Below are 19,006 nucleotides of genomic sequence, written 5' to 3' on the forward strand. Positions count from 1 at the left end.
CCTAATTACAGGCTTTTGACCAAGTTTATAGTATCAGATATGAATTTCCTCTTGTGGAGCAGGCTTCAAATATAATCCAAAAACATATAGTTACTGCCATAACCTTTGTGCCAATGTTGCACAAATGGGCACATCCTGTTTGAAAGAACAATGTCATAATATGCAGGGTTTCCTGCTGGGTAATAATAGCAGTGATAGCTTATCTCCCCCAGAGGCTTGCATAGCACTTTCCAGAACTATGAAACCAACCAACAGGTAAGAAGATTTCAGATCTGTTCCAGTTTGATTTCTTTATGTCCTGCAACAAAAGTGTGCTGTGCCTTTAGCTCCAGGGTTGGTCATACTATTAAGTTCTTGTGGGCAATCAAGAGAAATGACAATACCCCTGGAGCCTCCTTAATCAATAAATAACTCACAGGGAGGAATCCTATGCCTGATACTAAGATTTTCATTTAATCACCCATGTCTTCTGGATAAAGCACTGTCTGCCCATGTATGATACCTGTTTAAATTCCTTAAACAGACAAACAAACAACAATAAAAAACTTTACAAAGTTGTGGGTTTCTGAAAGTTTTTCACACAACCTTAGTTTTGGCTGACCTACCCATCACCACTCCTCTGGTTTTGTTTTTTTGTGAGACAGGGTTACACATTGTCTAGACTAGACTCAATTCACTATGTATATGAGGTTGGTTGACCTTGAACACCTAGATCCTCCTGCATTTGCTGTTAATGAAAATAGTAATCAGTAAGTAATACAATTAATAGATTTAAGAGGCTGAGTATGGTGGAACACAACTGTACCAGGATTCAGGAGGTAAAGGTAGAAATTCAAGGCCTGTCTGAACTACATTTTGAGATCTGCTTGAACAAACAGTAACAAAACAAACACAACTCCCAGACAGAAATAAACAGTGACTGTTACTAAGCAAAAGAATTATGAGATTTCCAATTACTGCTTTGATATTTAGGACATCTGATATGTAACAAGTGTGAGAGGGCCGTTTGGCCCCCAAAAGGGGTCACAACTCACAGGTTGAGAGCTGCTGTTCTAGATCATCCATCCATCCATTCATACAGATAGACAATTTTTTTTTCAAAAGAGATATCTTGCTACATAGCCCTGGCTGGTGTGGAACTTGCTATAATGACCATGTTAGCTCTGAACTTCTGCCTCTGCTTCTCAAGCACTGGGTTTGCAAGAGCATGCCACCATGCCTGGCTACCATTTTTTTTTTTTCAAACAAACTTGCCTGTCTAAAATACTTAGCTTTTTACTCATTTTAAATTTGTAGTTTTACATATTTAAAAATGGAGTAGTAACACTATGCAAAATAACAACAAATAACACTATTTGTTACTAGTACCTACTCATCTACAACTCATACTCTGCTGATGGTCCTGATTAATAATTATAGGCAAACATACAGTATTTCCCATACTGCAGGGCACTGTTCCAATGCTTTATATTTACAGTTCATTTACTGCTAACAGTAACCTGTGGAGTTCTTACTATTATCATCTCTGTATAGACAGAAAAGCTGAAATTCGGAGTGGTGAAACAGCTTGCCCAGTTACTGACAGACTTGATTTAATTTCCAGTAAGTTCCTACCACAGTGTAGTATTGTCTCTTAATAGTATGATTCATAGTTAAATATAATTGAAGTACTAATGTGTCTTGCATTCTACCCTGTAGAAAAGTTAGTTAATATTTATTTTTACTATATTATATGTATTTCTAAAAAGTAATAGAAACTAAATTCACACAAAAACAGTTTCACTGTTTTTGCACATAAGCTATTGAAACCTTTAAGGTTTTATTCTTTTATAAAACTTACCAATTGTGAGGTCATGCACCGGCTGAAACCTCTTGTCTGTAAACTGTAGCAATAAGCACGATTTACCAACACCTGGAAATTAAAAAAGGAACAAATAATCAGAGGAAAATAAAACCTACACAAATGAAGACTGACTTACTTAGAAGTGGCAGCAAGGTTTTTCGCTGCTGTCATCTAGGATGCCATTATTTGCAGTCATCATATTTTTAAGGTAACTCTTTTGCCCTTCCTTATTCATTAGCTTTCCATGCAAAGGAGGCAGCTAAACACCTAGAATAGCAACTAGGTCTTAGCAGTTCCCACCACAGCACCACCCAGGGAAGCTGGAGAGAAAATGTGTCCTCTGTGTCATTTACAAATGAGGGTAAGAATGCATCTAAATCACAGACCTAGGAGAATCCAACCATTAAATTATAAAGCTCTCAGAACCCAGAGTAGGTTTAGAACTTATTATCTTATTTAACCAAAATGCCCAAATCCAACAGATTTCTACAAAACTCTTCACTTTTTCATGCCAAGCTTCCTCTACTCAGCTGCCACCAGCGCTCCTTCAGCCCTAGAGCAGTGTCCCTTTTCTTTAAAGGCAGGGCTCAGCTTTTTCTGTAGTCCTGAGAGCTAGCCAGCCCTTCTATCTCAGGTCTATGCTTCTCTTTGTATCTAATTCTTTTCTTCAGTGGACAAATCTCCATGAATCTCACATTCAGAACACACCCACACCTCAAGAGGGTAACTTTGTCTGGTTCAGCACACTGCAAGCTGCCACACAGAGCAGTCAGTAAGCTACCCTCAGCTTCACCTGAGATGGCTTCAGAAGAAAAAGGTCTACAACAGCAGGACTTCAGACGTGGAAAGGATGGGCATGTTGAGAAGGCAAACACGGCTTTGCTCAGCAAACAGAACACTGCTGTCGCCTCCATTCGCAAAGGCCTTCCTTCAGTTAGCTGGATGTGATCTTTAATGACTTACTTTTATTTCTGAAAAAGTACTTATTCTAACTTTAATTTCCATTATCAGTTATTTAAATGTTTATTTTCATCTTTTACAAACAAAGTTCCTTGGGGACAAGAGCTGAACTTTAGTCATCTTTTCTTCCTCCAAAGCACCCGATATGGAAAATACTATTGTGGTGCATATGTATACGTACGTAAAAATGTGTGCCACAGTGTATGGGTGGTGTAGGAGGGCAGCTAGCACAATCGGTTTTCTGCTCCTACCACGACGGTGTCAGACATCGAACTCAATTTAGCAAGGCTGGTGGAAGGTAGTTATCGGCTGAGCCATCTTGTTAACTGGATAATACTTGAGTTAGGTTCACTGCCTCTCCATTTAATTCAAATGATAATTCTAACAGTGCTGCTACATCAAGTCTGCTTCTTCTCTTCTGCCCTAGCTTATACAGCACCGGCTGGTCTTGAACTCAAAGTGATTTTCCAACCTCAGACTTTCACTTTTTTTTTTCACTCAGGGTTCAAGTCACTGATTGTTCTTTCTGTAGGGTATATTACTGTGAGAACCGAGTACCTAAAGACCATATTTGCAGCACACACTTAGCAGTGAGGTACACTAAAAATCAGATTCCCCAAGTTCCACCCCAGAGAATCTCAGGTCTGTCTCTAGAAATTTTTAGGCAGGGAGCCTTTGCAAGAAACATGGGAATAATTCCCAAGAATCCAATGAGTCATTTTAGGACTCCAGTGATCTCAAGATTCTTAAAAAGTGGTGACAATCCTATTAGGACAGGGTGGGGGTGGGAAACAAAACTCTAGTGAAGACCAACATAGACTAGGTTTAAGCTTGCTTGATTTTAGTTTACTGAGACAGTGGCTTGCTATGGAGCCTGAGCTATCCTTGAACTTGCACCAATCCTCAAGCCTCAGTTCTAAAACTGGCTAAGAATCCTAAGTGTTAAAGTCATACAATTCTAATCCAGATCATACAGTAGATGTCTGTATACAACTCTAAAATTAAATAATTTTAGAAGTCTATTTTTTTTTCTGTTTTTGGTGTTTGTTTTCTTTTTTGAGACAGGGTTTCTCTTGTGTAGCTTTGGAGCCTGTCTTGGAACTTGCTCTGTAGACCACTCTGGCCTCTGCTGTCCAGCTTCATTATAATAAATATTCATTATTCTTTTCTTTTAATTTTACTTAAATTTTTTAGTTTTTAATTCATAATCTTTGAACAAAAAAGAGTATTAAAATTGAGCATGGTATGCACTGATGGATATTAGACTGCCAGCCTACAATCTACACTGCCAGTGAAGTTAGGAAACAAGGAGAACTAAAGGAGACATACATGGTCCCCTGGAGAAGAGGAAAGGGACAAGATCTCCTGAACAAATTGGGAGGTGGGGAGGTAGGAAAAATAGGAAAAAGAGAAGGGGAGAAGAGGAGGGGAGGAGAACATGAGGGATCAGGAAGACTGAGTCGGGGGGAGTAGAGGAGAGCAAAAAGAGACACCTTAATAGAGGGAGCCATTATATGCTTAAAGAGAAATCTGGCACTAGGGAAATGCTCAGAGACCCACAAAGACGACCCCAACTAAGAATCTAGGCAGTAGAGGAGAGGTTACCCTAGATGCCCTTCCCCAGTCATGAGACTGATGACTACCTTATATGCCATCCTAGAGCCTTCATTCAGAAGCTGATGGAAGCAGAAGCAGACACCCACAGCTAAGCACTGAGCCATATTCCTGGAATTCAGTTGTAGAGAGGGAGGAGGGATTAGCAAAGGAGTCACGACTGTGCTGGAGAAACCCACAGAAACAGCTGACCTGACCAAATGAGAGCACATGGACCCCAGTCGTAAATCTGGGGAACTAGTATTGGACCAAACCAAGCCCTCTGGATGTGGGTGCCAATTAGGAGACCTGGGCAGGCTATGGGAACTCTGACAGTGGAACCAGCATTTATTCCTAATGCACAAATGGACCTTGAGAGCCCATTCCCTATGGAGGGATATTCTCCCAGCCCAGATACATGGAGGAGGGCCTAAGCCCTTCTCCAAATGATGTGACAGACTCCAGGTGACGTGGAAGGCCTCACTGTCCTTGGGGAGTGGGTGGGGGGAGGGATGGGGGAGCATGGGAGGGAGAGGGAACTGGAATTGATATGTAAAAGAAGATTGTTTCTAAATTAAATTTTTAAAAATTGAGCTCAATTTTTCTGTCTATAAAATGAGAAAAAGAAAACTGTACCAGGGCTGTGAGTTGTGTGGCTCAGTAGTAAAGCATTGTCTAACATTCATAAAGTCTTGATTTGATCCCCAATGACACTAACACATAAGTACACACAGAGGAAAGACAGAAAACTAAAATAGAGAAAACAGTACTCCTCCCTCAAAGGGGTATCACAAGGTTCAAATAACAAAATGTTAGAGTATACTGAAAATCCAAAACTTTAATATATGCATTAAACTAAAGGTTCTTCTAGATGAATATAATAACTAGGACAAAAGGAAATTCTATCAAAATTTATCAGACCCAATCAAAGTTTTAAAGATACATTTTAAGAATGTCTTTAAAAAGTGTCTATGCTGGTGTCTCTGAAAACCAGCTTTTCATAGCTGACTCCATCCGACATTATTCCCTTCCAGAAGAATAATCTTCATTATTTTTTAATTTTATTTCTGATTTTGTGTGGCTTTCCACTGTCCCACCTGCACACTGCTCTGGTGGCTGCCTTCAGCAAGCAGCAGCGATGGCTCCTGAAGACACATGTCAAAGCTTCAATCCACAACCTCCAGTTTTACTTGAAAGAGGGCACTGCAGGATTTCAGATAAGCTAATCTGGAACTGAGGTGTGGACTCAATCTAAAGGCAGGTGCCGTGGCGCATGCCTTTAATCCCAGCACTCGGGAGGCAGAGGCAGGCGGATCTCTGTGAGTTCGAGGCCATCCTGGTCTACAGAGTGAGTTCCAGGACAGCCTCCAAAACAATACAGAGAAACCCTGTCTCGAAAAAAAAAAAAAAAAAAAAAGGGCAGGTGCCAGGTGCCCCATAAAGAAAGGTAACAGATGAGTACTATAAAATGTGGAGTGTAAACACACAGTGGAATGTTAGTAAAGAACAGGGCATTATCATGTGCAGGAAGATGGATAGAACTGGACAGGATCATGTTAGCCAAAGTAAGCTAGAATCAGAAAGACAAGTCTCACTTCTTTTCTCTTATATATGTTCTATATAGAGGCCAAAAAAAACCCAAAAAACAAAAAACAAAAAAACAAACAAAAAGCATAAAAGGAGATCAGTAGGAAAGGGAGGAGGAATAACAAGGAGGATGAATATGAACAATGCACGTTATAGGCATTGAAATGTCACAACAAAACCCATTACTGTACAATTTCTATGTGTTGTTAAAAAGGACAGGACAAGGTATGGTAACACATGTCAGTAATACCAACAATAGACACAGAGGCAAAAGGATCATGAGTTTAAGTCTATCACTGGCTACAGAGTTTGAGGGCAGCCTAAGCTATAAGGGGCCTTATCTCACACAAATCAAAAACCCAAACTACACAAAACCATGAAGAACAAATAAATCAATAAGACAGGAACAAATTTAGAGAAACAAAGACAGGGAAGAAAGCCACAGAGACACAGTTAAGTTGCTATAAACAAAACAAAAATCAACCAAGGAGTAAAAACCCAGCAAAAGCAGTAACAACCCAAAACAGGAAAGAAGAAAAATGTTTACTGAATACTTGTCCATTATGTTATACATTAGGTCCATTAGGTACTACAACGTGGTCACAGAAATAAAGAAATTATTATCACATTACCAAAACAATGTAGTTTGAACAATGTAAGACACTCCCTGAAAACTGAAAAACATTAAGAACAAGTATGCTAACAGAGTTGCTAAAGAATCAACAAACAATTGTGGTGCCAATGCCTGTAATCCCAGCATGTGGGAGGCTGAAGCAGGAGAATTGCTGGGTGTCTGAGGCTAGCCTGGCCTACATATTAGGCAAATCTGGGCTTTACAGCCAAGATCCTATCTCGAAATACAGTCAGTATGGGTTTCTTGGAGTGGGAGTATGCGATGCCAGGGAGAATTCACCCTTGTGATGCAAATCATTTATCTGTGAGAGTGACAGAACAAATGCAATCAAGAAAGAGAAACGAACAAAGCAGGTAATTTCAAATGAATGTTTATGTACCTATATCAGTAACACTTACAGTTTGCCTTTGTATGTTAAAATTATTTTTATATTTGAAACAGGGTCTCATTGGTTGGGCCTGGTTAGCCCCAAATTGTAATCGCCTGCCTCAGACTCTGAAATGCTACAATTACAGGCAAGTACCACCATGTTGTACTTACACATTTTTAGTGTTCTTTCTCCACTATCTAGTGACTTTACCCCCTTTTAATTTTTGGCTTAAGATTTAAGTATCATATGTTCTATGACAACATAAGGCACATACTCTTTCACAAAAGGAGTCAGGTGTTCTGATTTTAAAATAAGGACACTTTCTGGTTAAGTGTTACAAACAATTGACTTCACCGCCTGGCTTCTGGGAAGAACACAAACCTTTTTCCAGTCAAGGCTGGAGGGGAATCCAGACAGGCTTCTGTGATTACCTTGTTCTCCCTGGGTGTGACATGCCCTCAAATCTAGATCTGTTCCCTGGCCAACATATGAAGTCAGGTTTTCCTGATGTCCTTAAAGAGCAGGGTGATGAAGGCAGAAGGCATACTGCACCCAGCAGCTCTTGGCATTCACAATGGACACGCAACAGTGAGAGCACTAGTAGTTTATTACTTCCCCTTCTGTCCAGTGTCCCCAGTGCTGGGCCATCCCTGTGAGCAAGCACTTTGCCAGAGTCCCACACTCAGCTCCTTTGTCTTTAGCTCCTCAGAGATCCCATTTTCCTTTTCTTCGTTTTTTGCCTTCAGGATACCATCCAGGCATCTTAAAGCATTTGTTAACATTTGTCTTTAGGCTCCAGGCCACAGTGGGCTTCTGGACCATGGTGGGTTCCAGGGCCATGATGAATTTTCACCTTCCCTTGCCCTTGATCAGACTGACAGTTCTGGGGTTACTGCTCAGTGGCTCTGTAAGTGCATTCCCTGTTGGGAATTGGATTTTTGTCATGGTTAGATTGGGGTTATCACTGTTTGACAGAAGGCCACAGAGAAGATGTCTATTTTTAACACATCATAACAGTAACTGTTTATCTTGGCTGATGCATTTTGTCAGGTTTCTGGGCAAAGAAACTCCCCTCCCTACTCGGCACTGTACTTACTGAAGACTCTACCATGTGGGTACACACTCCAGGAGTAGTACATTTAGCCTCTGTCCTCTCCTGTATGATGCCATCTTTCATCTTCATAACCAATTTTCAGACCCTGAATTCATACTTTTGTACTAGTACATGTATTACTTTTATTTAAAAAAATAAAAAGCCTGCATTTGAAGTGCCCATTCTTTAGACACAAAAAATTCTTTTTCATTTCCCATAACACCTTTTTCATTTTTACTAGATTAGCTAACAGAAACAAGGTATTTTTTAACTCTTATTAGTAATATTCTGTATTTTTAATCTCTACTACTTACAATTGCACAGGGATATAGTAGTAAAGGAGGTACAAGGAAGGGTTATCTTAGCATCTGACACCGCTGCTATGTTATTACAAATATGTGGCCACACACACAGTTTCAGAAGACAGACTTGTCCAGGTCCTCAATCACAGACCTTTCAGAGTTGGCTCTGTTGCATCCACCCACCTGTATTCCATGGCAAAGACTAAATCCAAGGCCTTGTACTTGCTAGACAAGAAAGTGCTCTCTCTGCCACCAAGGTAAGTCCCAATCCTTAGCTCTGTTGACTCTAATCCTGTAAGAGCAGGGGTGTATCTAGCTCTTCAGAGTACTGTCTATTCTTATTTTTTTAGCATTTGGTGAATCTTCTGTACTCCAATCTATCACCAAAGTGAGAGATGACTACTACTTACTGGACTAGATGTGAATCCTGTGGGACACTGACAGGAAAGGGTGCTTCAGGTTGTGGTGTCATATCATTTATGATTTATTAAAGATTGTCTGAAAGCAAAGTCATTCTCAAGCTATAGAGATCAGGCAGCGGTGATACACACCTTTAAACCTAGGACTCAGGATAGAGGTAGATGATCTCTGTTAGTTCAAGGTCGCACTGAAGCTACATAAAACTGATTCAGTTCTAAACAACTCACACAAAGATGATCTCAGCACTTGGGATCACACACCTTTAATCCTAAGACTCATGAGAGGTATACAAGACAGGAGCAAGATCCCAGATCAAACATTCATTCTCCAGCCACACTGAGTGTCAGGCATTCATTCTCAACCCACACTGAAGAGAGGAAGGCATTGCAGTCTCAGAATTCTCCAGCCACGCTGAGGGGAGGTTTCTCAGTCTGAGGTTTGAGAGAGCTCGTGGATGAGCCATTTCAGTATGAGGTAGAGTGAGAGCTGGTGCCCAGCTGCTTTGCTTTTCTGATCTTCAGCTTGAACCCCAATATCAGTTTCTGGGTCTTTTATTTATGGAGCAACATCAGGTTTTCAGCTCTGCTTGTGCACATTACAGTGATCACACTACTGACCTAATGACTTCTACTGTGACAAAGAATCATGAGGAGGACGGAAGTGGCGCATGCTGGTGCTTTTCCTTTCCCAGCACCTAAGGACAGCCTGACCTTCTAATCACTCAGGCCTACTTTCTCAAACACTCAGCATACTGTACCTTCACTATCTGTGTGCACATCTGGCTTTCTTCCACAGGCACAGTAACATCTGTCATCTGAAAATTACATTAGTAGTCAACAGACTCAGAAAGAAGACACTCTGTGAATGCTGAGTTAATGTCATGTTTGCCAAAGAAAGCAGAGACTACTCATTTCTCTATGACAAATCTAGTCTACACTTCAAGAAAAACTATCACTTTTTCAAAAAAAATTTAAATGGAACATCTGTCAGAGGAAACTATTCTAGGGAATAAAATTGTGACTGTGGTATTAGAATTCCATGTCTGGCATGATCTGTGCTGAATTTACACGTGATTTTCCTTTGAAAAGGTCAGCTCACAAGAGTACAGTAGGGTGGGCGTCAGCAGACTGCTTCCCTGCTAGTGAGACTGGAATATCTGCAGCAGGGCACAACCCACCTCTCTGTGGTCAACTTCCCCAGCACTCTCAGCTGCTTCTGGAGGTCCTGCACAACACAAGCAGCAGCCTTACAGCCCATCGAAGCCCCTCAGGAAACTGCTAAGGGCAGACATGAGCCACATCCCCCACCAATGACATCTAGGGGACCAGATCTGTCCCTTCATGCTATTTCTGGATGCAAAGGCAGAGCCACCACACCACCACACCCCGGTTCTTGGACAGCACATGCTTTACCAGCTGAGCCATCTCCCCAGCCCCTCCAAGGTTTCCTTTAGACAAGGCACTGAATAAGATGCACTTTACATAGTAACCCAGGGTTTAGAAATAACCATAAGCAGTGCTCATCGTAACCATGCAGTCACATTTAACATTGGGGTTTTGTTTTAGTTCATTTTGTGTTGGCCATGACTCACTAAAGTTGGTAAAGAACTTGCAATGCAAGCACACACATTAAAAAGGCCAGTATGGGCCGGGCGTTGGTGGTGCAAGCCTTTAATCCCAGCACTTGAGAGGCAGAGGCAGGCGGATCTCTGTGAGTTGGCCAGCCTGGTCTAGTCTACAGAACAAGTTCCACGACAGCCTCCAAAACAATACAGAGAAACCCTGTCTCCAAAAAACAAAACAAACAAACAAACAAACAAACAAACAAACAAACAAAAGGCCAGTATGCTGGCAGGATCTCAAGCTATCTTACTGGCCTACCAGCCTAGTCTAATCAATTCCAGGCTAATGAGAGATCCTTTTTCAAAAACATGGGCAGCTCCTGAGGAAGGATACCCAAAATTATCCTCTGACCTCTACACACACACACACACACACACACACACACACACACACACACACACACAAATATATCAACACCCTGGAAATAAAGAAACCCAACCCACAGCTAATGAAAGATCTCGTCCATACTATTTTTGCTATGATAAAATAAATCAGTCACAAGGAATCTAGAATACTTCTTCTTTGCTTAATTAAAACATCAGTTAGGCGGCACAGTGGCACATACTTCCCAGTACCTGGGAAGCCAAGGAAGTAAAGCTGCAAGTTTGGAATCTACCAGGCCACACAGTCTCAAAATATAATAAAATAGAAAAAAAAAAGTGTGGCTAACTGTACTCTACTATAGACCTCTTAACTAAAACTTATAGAGCTGTTAAATAAAGCAAAAGAAACAACACAAAAGTGGGCATGTGGCTCCCTCCATTCTTGTAACCTCAGAAGACAAGAAGAGAGGTAGAAGGATCATAAGGACTCAAGGTCAGCTGGGACACTATCTCAAAACTAAGTAGCTTATAAAGAAACTTTTTTCCCATGATGCTATGAAAAGAAGGTAGAAATATATGTGCAATATTATTATTATGGACTAAAATCTATTGCACATGACCTATAAGAAGTATGCTAGGTCATAAATGATTTGTCACAAAGTCACAAACTATAAGCAAAATTGCTGAATTAGGAAAATAGAGACTAGGTAATTAGTCTACATAATTAATAGTTCACAACTAATGCTAAGGTAAACTTGCTGAATTTAAGAACATGAAATATGTAAGAAGTTCAGATTAAATACCCTGAGACTGTATGAAAGTCATTGGGCAACATCTATAAAAATGCAAATGAAAATCTGGAAATTTGGTTTCCAACACAAATGCACAGATTACCAATAACAACATTGAAGACAACAGTTTAAGTGACTGGATGTGGTGACATACATCTTTAATCCCAGCACCCAGGAGGCAGAGGATCTGGTCTACAGAGCGAGTTTCAGACAGCCAAGTATATACACAGAGAAACTCTGTCTTGAAAAGCCAAAAGCAAACCAAATCAAAACAACAACAACAAAAAAAACTATCCCCCCAAACAAAAACAAAACAAAACAAAAAAACAAAAACTAGGGGACATTTGTTTTTAGCAACCTGGTATTATGAGTACCTTCTTTTATCTCTAAAAGAGGCTGTTATAGAGACTGGGCCAATCAGATACTACTTACTGCTCAGAACCTGGAGTCTTGGGAGGGTGCTATAATACCAAGGACATTTGGAGAACAGGCCATGGTGGCTACAATAGAACTTAAGAGCCCAACAGAGGCCACGGGCATGTGTCCAGCATCTTCTTAAGCATGCTGTAGTGATACCATCAATCTGGCTGTGTCTTATCTTCCTCGATCTTGACCATTTTGGAACTTGATTCTACTACCTTTCTGCAAGTTCTGTGAACTATCCAAGTTTTTCACTAAGATCTTGTTTAAACAAAGCTGGTTTCTATTAGACAACACAGAAGAGAATCAGAAACAGATTTAATTATGGTTTAACTATGTAGAAATTAAAAAAACTAAACTAGACTTATATGTGATGTTACAGAAGGATACCTAAAAAGACTGTAATAGTAATTATTATATAATTCTGTTGATGGAATTAGGATACAAGCATCAGTACACACTTACTTAATTTATAACTGATAACTCATTCTGCTATTTATTATTCTATCAACTAAATCAAAGTTTTTAGCAGAAGGGATTGGTCCATGCACACTTTTACTTCCCTCTTTCAAACTGAAGGAGTGATAGTTTACCCAAACAGATGGGATAGCTCTTTACCAACACATTCATTTCAATAAAACAGGCCTGCAGAGCTACAAACCTCCTTTCAAAAAGGGGTTCAAAAATGAGAGAACTCTTTCACGCAGTGTCTTAGGGTTTCTATTGCTCGACAAAACACCATGAACAAAAGCAACTTGAGGAGGAAAGGGCTTATCTCTTGTTCTAGACTGTAGTCACCATCACCCAGAGAAGTGCAAGAACTCAAGGAACCTGGAGACAGGAACCAATGCAGAGACTATGGAGGAGCGCTGTTTACTAAAAGGCTTTTCTCCCTTGTGCCTTACTCTGTCTGCTTTCTAATAGTACCGAGGACTACCAGCCTAGAGGTGGTACCACACACAAGGGGCTAGGCCCTCCCACATCAATCACTAAGGAAGTGCACTACAACTTGCATTTATGGTTGCAGTCTTGACTTTTCACCTGAGAGTCCTGCTTCCCAAATGAGGTTTCGTTAAGTTGGATGGAGAAGTAGCCAGGACATGCAGCACCACAGGGGTAAATAGAGAAGTCCAAGTAGAAAGTGACAGAGTGTGCACCCCTCATTCCTTGAAGACTAGTGAAAACTGGACTGTCTTCCCAATCTTGAATGGCTCATGAAGACTTCTGAGACACAAAAAACCTTTTCAAGTTTACTGAGTCCAAAAGACTCAAGATCAAAATAGCTACTATTTTGTGGTTAACATGTAATCTTGTTTTCTTAAACTCAAGTGGCTTGAATAGTCAAAGCCAACCCCACTAATTTTATTTTAGGAAGCTCAATGAAGGGAACAAGTAACTTCAAGTACTATTATTAGCTAAGCCACTTTGTAGTTTATAAGACGCCTGTACATAGTTTTACATCAAGCTCAAAAAAACAAAAGCCTAGTTAAGGCAGTTAGCCTGGCATTATATAAGAATACAGAAGATGAAGAGACTGATCTTAACCAAGGTCATACAGTGGAGACACCACCACACCAATCAAAATCTTCTAATTATAAATACTGACTCTTGGAAAATGTCCAATAGTGTGGTCTAAGCCAAAATAACCAGAGGGACTTGTGATACCTTTTGATTTCCAGATGCATAGCAGTCACTGCTAAAAATGGACAAATGCCAAAGTCTTCTACAAATTTATTTGATTAATAGCAATTAATTCATTTTGAGATAAGGTCCTGATATATTCAGGCTCACCTGGAACTTCTTATCCACCCCAAGCTGGCTTCTAACTCATAATCTTCCTGCATCAGCTTCTTAGTTGCTGGAATTACAGGAATACGTCAGCATACCAAGCATGAGCATACTACTTACACTAGCATAGCAGTAAATAAAACAACTGACACTTGAATTTCAAATACTGTTAATGAAGTTATAGATAATAAATGGGTGCTTGAACAAGCACTTAGCAGTCATTATATCAATTTTACAGAGATCTCCGAAATTTAATGATTTAATTCCTCAAAGCAATAGCCTTTACAATGTTCTGTAATGCACAGATGATGTTAACACATCTTGGGAAATGTGATATTCATATTGTTTCCTATGTGGGATGTACCTATAAAAAACTCGTGGTAGGCATGTATGCTTGCCATCTATGTCTTGATTCATTCCTATTTGACTTAGCCACAATGGAACCTAATGTCAGAAACAAATTCAAATTCTTCAATGATTACAATATATATAAAAACACTGAGTTTTTCAAATTATTTAAAAGTATTGTAATGGGTTACATTAAAATTATAGGAATTCATAACTAGTCAAAATATAGATAACAACTGACGGTGAAGTACTCAGCCCCAACTGATACATCCACAACATCATCTCTAACCCTAAGGCTCAGGGAACATCGAGGAAGAAGGAAGCAGAAAGACTGGTGAGAGCTAGAGGACAGCCGGGCGTTGGTGGCGCACGTCTTTAATCCCAGCACTCTCCCTTCAGACCCACCTCTGCATGAGCAGATGTCTTCTGCCCAGCCTCTAGCCTTTCGCAGCAATAGCCAGTGGAGACACTCCCTGTCAGTCACACCACTGCTGCTCCCAGCAGGCAGCTTAGTTTGCTGTGCTCTACCCTGTAGCACTAGCAAGCTGATAATATCCCAGGCTGTGTCCAGCCACACAGATTTCTCCTTATGTTAGCTCTACATACAACTCACCCCGCCACAGTGACCCCCAGCCCAAGTGTGCAATTAGCAAGGCTCGGGAAACCCTTCTGTGACCGCCCTCTGTGCCGTGGTCAAACATCATCACTGCAGATGATCATCCCCGCACAGCTCTGCCTATGCTGTCAGTGTCATCAGATCTGCTAAGACACTTGGAAATTTTTCAACACTGAATTATGTTTAAAAAAGGGAGGGAGGGGAATCTTTCCCATGTTAAGAATTGGAAATATCATAATGCAGGGAGATCAGACCCTATTTGCTGCTACTATGGATGGTTTGCAAATGGAAAAACTAAGTGAGGGGATAAACCACTTAGCTGGGATTGAGATAATTTTAATTACTATCCTTAAAAATGGTTTGATAACTGTTCCAAATATGAAAATTTGACTGATAAGATACAAACCTTAGAAAGACTTACTAATAAAAATAGGAAAAATTTGGCTGATAAGATACAAATCTTACAAGGACATACTCCTTATAAGACACAAGCCTTAGAAATACCCACTAATGAAAATAAGAAAAATACTCAGACACACGCAGAAATTTAGAGGAGAATCTACTGCACCATTGCATTATGATACTGAAGAGGAGCAGCCTAAGGTCAATAGAAAACAAATCTTAACTTATCCAGGTAACATACAATAATGACCCATCAGATGACAGGCACCCCCAAGGCTATGCAGAAGCTAACTGGGATCCTAGCAGTTGTTTCATATGGTATATATTCACCCTTTGTGAAGCAGATGTTAAATTCATGGCCACTCAGAACAGAATTATTCCACAAGACTGGAAAGATTTAGTTACAGTAATATTGGAAGCTGGTCCTCAGTTACAATGGAAATCATGATTGATGTAGAGAAGAAGCTAGGGTCACAGAACAATGAAGTAGTGCTAGAGGTATTGAAATTTCCCAAGATCACCTCTTTGGTGAGGGCCAGTATGCTGATTTAAAAAGACAGTCTCCATTTGATGATCACACCTTGGTTCTATGCTGTATAGCAGCTTTGAATGCTTGAGAAAGGGTTGAAAACTTGGGAAAGAGGGCTGAGTCATTTATTAAAATTATACAAGAACTAAAATAAGCCTTCACTGATTTTCTCTTTTACAAAGATTGACTTCAGCTGTAAATTGAATATCAGATCCAGAAGTTAGACAAATACTAATGGAATCTTTGGCTTTTGAAAATGCTAATTCAGAATGCAAAAGGGTGGTTAGGCCTTTAAAGAAAGGTAAGATCAGCACCCATAGATGAATGGATTAGAAATACAGCTGATACTGGATCTCATGCTTAGGATGCTGCTTTGATAGAAGTAATTTCTAGGAATTTTACGGAAAATCACAATGTCAGATGTTTTATTTGTAGTAAACCAGGGCGCCTGAAAAGGGACTGTAGGCCAGATGTTCCTAGAAACAATGTTTTTTCCAGAGATAATTCTAACAGAAGACCCCAGTCTTGTGGAGTATATAGAAGGCATGGCAAAGGCCATCATTGAAATAATGAATGCAGATCAAAAAGAAACAAGCAAGGTAACTCTCTGACATTGGGAAATGCCCTGAAGGGCCCCCTGCAGGTCCCAATATCAAATTTGACTTAATCATTCTCTGTCAGGGTTAGAGAAGCTCATCCACAGAGTAATTAAAATGTTTAATACCTAATGTTAAAAACCATACTACTCTAGATGTGTCTAAAGACAGAACAACTTCTATAGATACAACAAAAGGTTTAGGAAAGACCAAAAAACAAGTATTTTGGCAAACTGCTATAAATGTTGAGACCAAAGTTAAAAATACATATAAATGGCACACAGAGTGAAAAATTAAAGGTCTATGTCAAAAAGGTTTCTGAATTGATTCTGAAAAGAAAATTGAGACTTTGTCAATTAGCAGAAATTGTGGTAACTTTTACTAATGCTGAAATTGCCTCATTATAGACAAAAAATGAACAATGGCAAAGAGAGATTAAAACAAATATTCCCAAAGCAAGAGACTTCAGTTTATATAAAGAATGAATTGGTCTGTTAACCTTGTGTGAGGAACACAAATTTCTGGAGGCCCTATATTCTATACTGATGCAAATCAGGAAAGGCAGGTTGTAATTCAGGAAATTTAAGTAAAGTGGCTCAATGCCTGTATGATTCCTTCAAAATTCAGAATTATAAACTATTCTCATGGTATTATTAGATTTTCCAGAACCTCTTAGTATAGTTATTGATTCTCAATATGCAGAAATTTTTATATACCGAAGCTGCTGAACTTGTTCTAGATGATTCAGAATTAACTTTGTTATTTATTCAGTTACAATAAATAAATCAGAAATAAAAATCACCCCCATATATTATGCATATTAGATACCATAAGGATCTACCCTGTAGCACAAGGTAATGATTAAATTGATCAGCTAGTAGTAGGAAATGTGTTAGAGGTCTCATAATTTCAAAAGAAACAGGTTAATACCAAGGGTTTGAAAAAAGGTTTTTTTTTTATCACTTGGCAACAAGCCAAGGAAATTAAAGGAAATGTCCTACTTGTTCTTCATATAACCAAGTTCACTACCTGCAGGCAGTACTCCAAAGGGTACTCAAAGAAATGAAATTTGGTAAATTATGTTTCATTTGTTGAGTTTGGGAAATTAAAGTATGTGCAACATACCATATATATATATATATATATATATACACAATCAGAATTTCAATGAGCAACTATTTTGACTTCTGAGAAGGCTGATTTTGTAATCACATATTTATAAGTTATGGCCATTATGGGAATACCTATACAATGCTCCAGCATATGTCTCTAGTAAAATGAAACCTTTTTTTTGCATATTACAACATAAAGCATGTTACAGGTATACCACACAATCTTACAAGACAAGCAGTTATAGAAACATCTAATTGTACTTTAAAAGATATGCTTAATAAACAGAAAAGTGGTAATAAAGATTCCCAGAGATTGAATGCACAGTGATTTATTGACTTTAAATTTTTGTTTGTTTGTTTGTTTTTTGTTTTTCAAGACAGGTTTTCTCTGTGGCTTTGGAGGCTGTCTTGGAAGTAGCTCTTGTAGACCAGGCTGGACTCAAACTCAGAGATCCACTTGCCTCTGCCTCCCGAAGGCGCCTGGCTGACTTTAAATTTTTTAATGCTAATAAGAAAGGAACAGCCGGGCAGTGGTGGCACACGCCTTTAATCCCAGCACGTGGGAGGCAGAGGCAGGTGGATCTCTGTGAGTTCGAGACCAAGCCTGGTCTACCAAGCGAGTTCCAGGACAGGCTCCAAAACAATACAGAGAAACCCTGTCTCGAAAAACCAAAAAGAAAAAAAAAAAGAAAGAAAGAAAGAAAGGAAGAAAGAAAGAAAGAAAGAAAGGAACAGCAGCTGTAGGGAGACACTGGATAATATAGGAAAAAAAACCGCTGAATATGTATATACTTTAAAGATGTACTGTCTTCAGAATGGAAACCAGGATATGTGTTACATTGGGGAAGAGGTTCTGATTTGTTTTCACAGGAGAAGAAAAGCTATGCATACCATCAAGATTGATAAAGATTAGATTAGAACAAGAGACCTTTTGATTAGAAGAAGCGACAGTTCATTGACAGCGTGGCCATTCAACCTGCCCAAGAAGGGGAACTCCCCATAGCTAAGGTTGGGGATAAGGTTTTGTTTTGTCTTTCCAGGAGAATAAAAGCATCCAATTAAGGAATCTGAAGACCACTGGACAAATAAGAAGGATGAACTATCCTGAAAAAAAAAAGTCCCAAGAAAAATAGTAATTGGCCTAATAGTATAACACATTTCCAATAGTTTATAAAAAATCTCATCAATATTCCCAAATGTTTGTTTCCACTGTTCTCTATAGACATACAATGCAAATGGGTCTTTTTGAAGTCCCAATTCAATTAAAAACTAAAGCTGACTTGGGTGTAGCTCTCTCCTTCTCTAAACCCAACCATGTTTGTTAAACGGAAATCCAAAATCTCTTGTCTCACGTCAGAAGAATCGACTAGTATAAACAGAAAAAAAATTTAGGGACTATTCTACTGCCACTAATCTCATATTTCTTCGGTTTTATTTTCATTTTGATTCTTTAAAACTTGTCTTAAGGTATAAATATTATCTCTAAATTTTTAAGATTTTTATATATATATGCATATATATATATATATAAACCTTTTGTTGTAATATTAATGGCCATATAGAGTACTAATTTTAGAAATAAGCTCCATCTAGCTTCCTGTACATGATTATGGGCTTGAGTCTGAAGCAGGTAACTAAGAATTAAGTTTGTGTACCC

At 39.3% G+C, this 19,006-nt stretch overlaps 1 protein-coding gene across 1 annotated transcript in view; it reads right to left on the reverse strand.

The window, feature by feature from the left end:
• Rab2a (RAB2A, member RAS oncogene family) overlaps positions 1-19,006 on the reverse strand; it is a 77,330-nt gene that overhangs the window by 46,112 nt on the left and 12,212 nt on the right. The window contains exon 2 of the mRNA XM_005066732.4: positions 1,841-1,912. Within this exon, the coding sequence (XP_005066789.2) occupies positions 1,841-1,912 (72 nt within the window). The remainder of the gene's footprint in view (positions 1-1,840; positions 1,913-19,006) is intronic.

This window comes from Mesocricetus auratus, unplaced genomic scaffold (assembly GCF_017639785.1).
Source record: "Mesocricetus auratus isolate SY011 unplaced genomic scaffold, BCM_Maur_2.0 Super-Scaffold_6730, whole genome shotgun sequence".
Classification (NCBI taxonomy): Eukaryota; Metazoa; Chordata; class Mammalia; order Rodentia; family Cricetidae; genus Mesocricetus; species Mesocricetus auratus.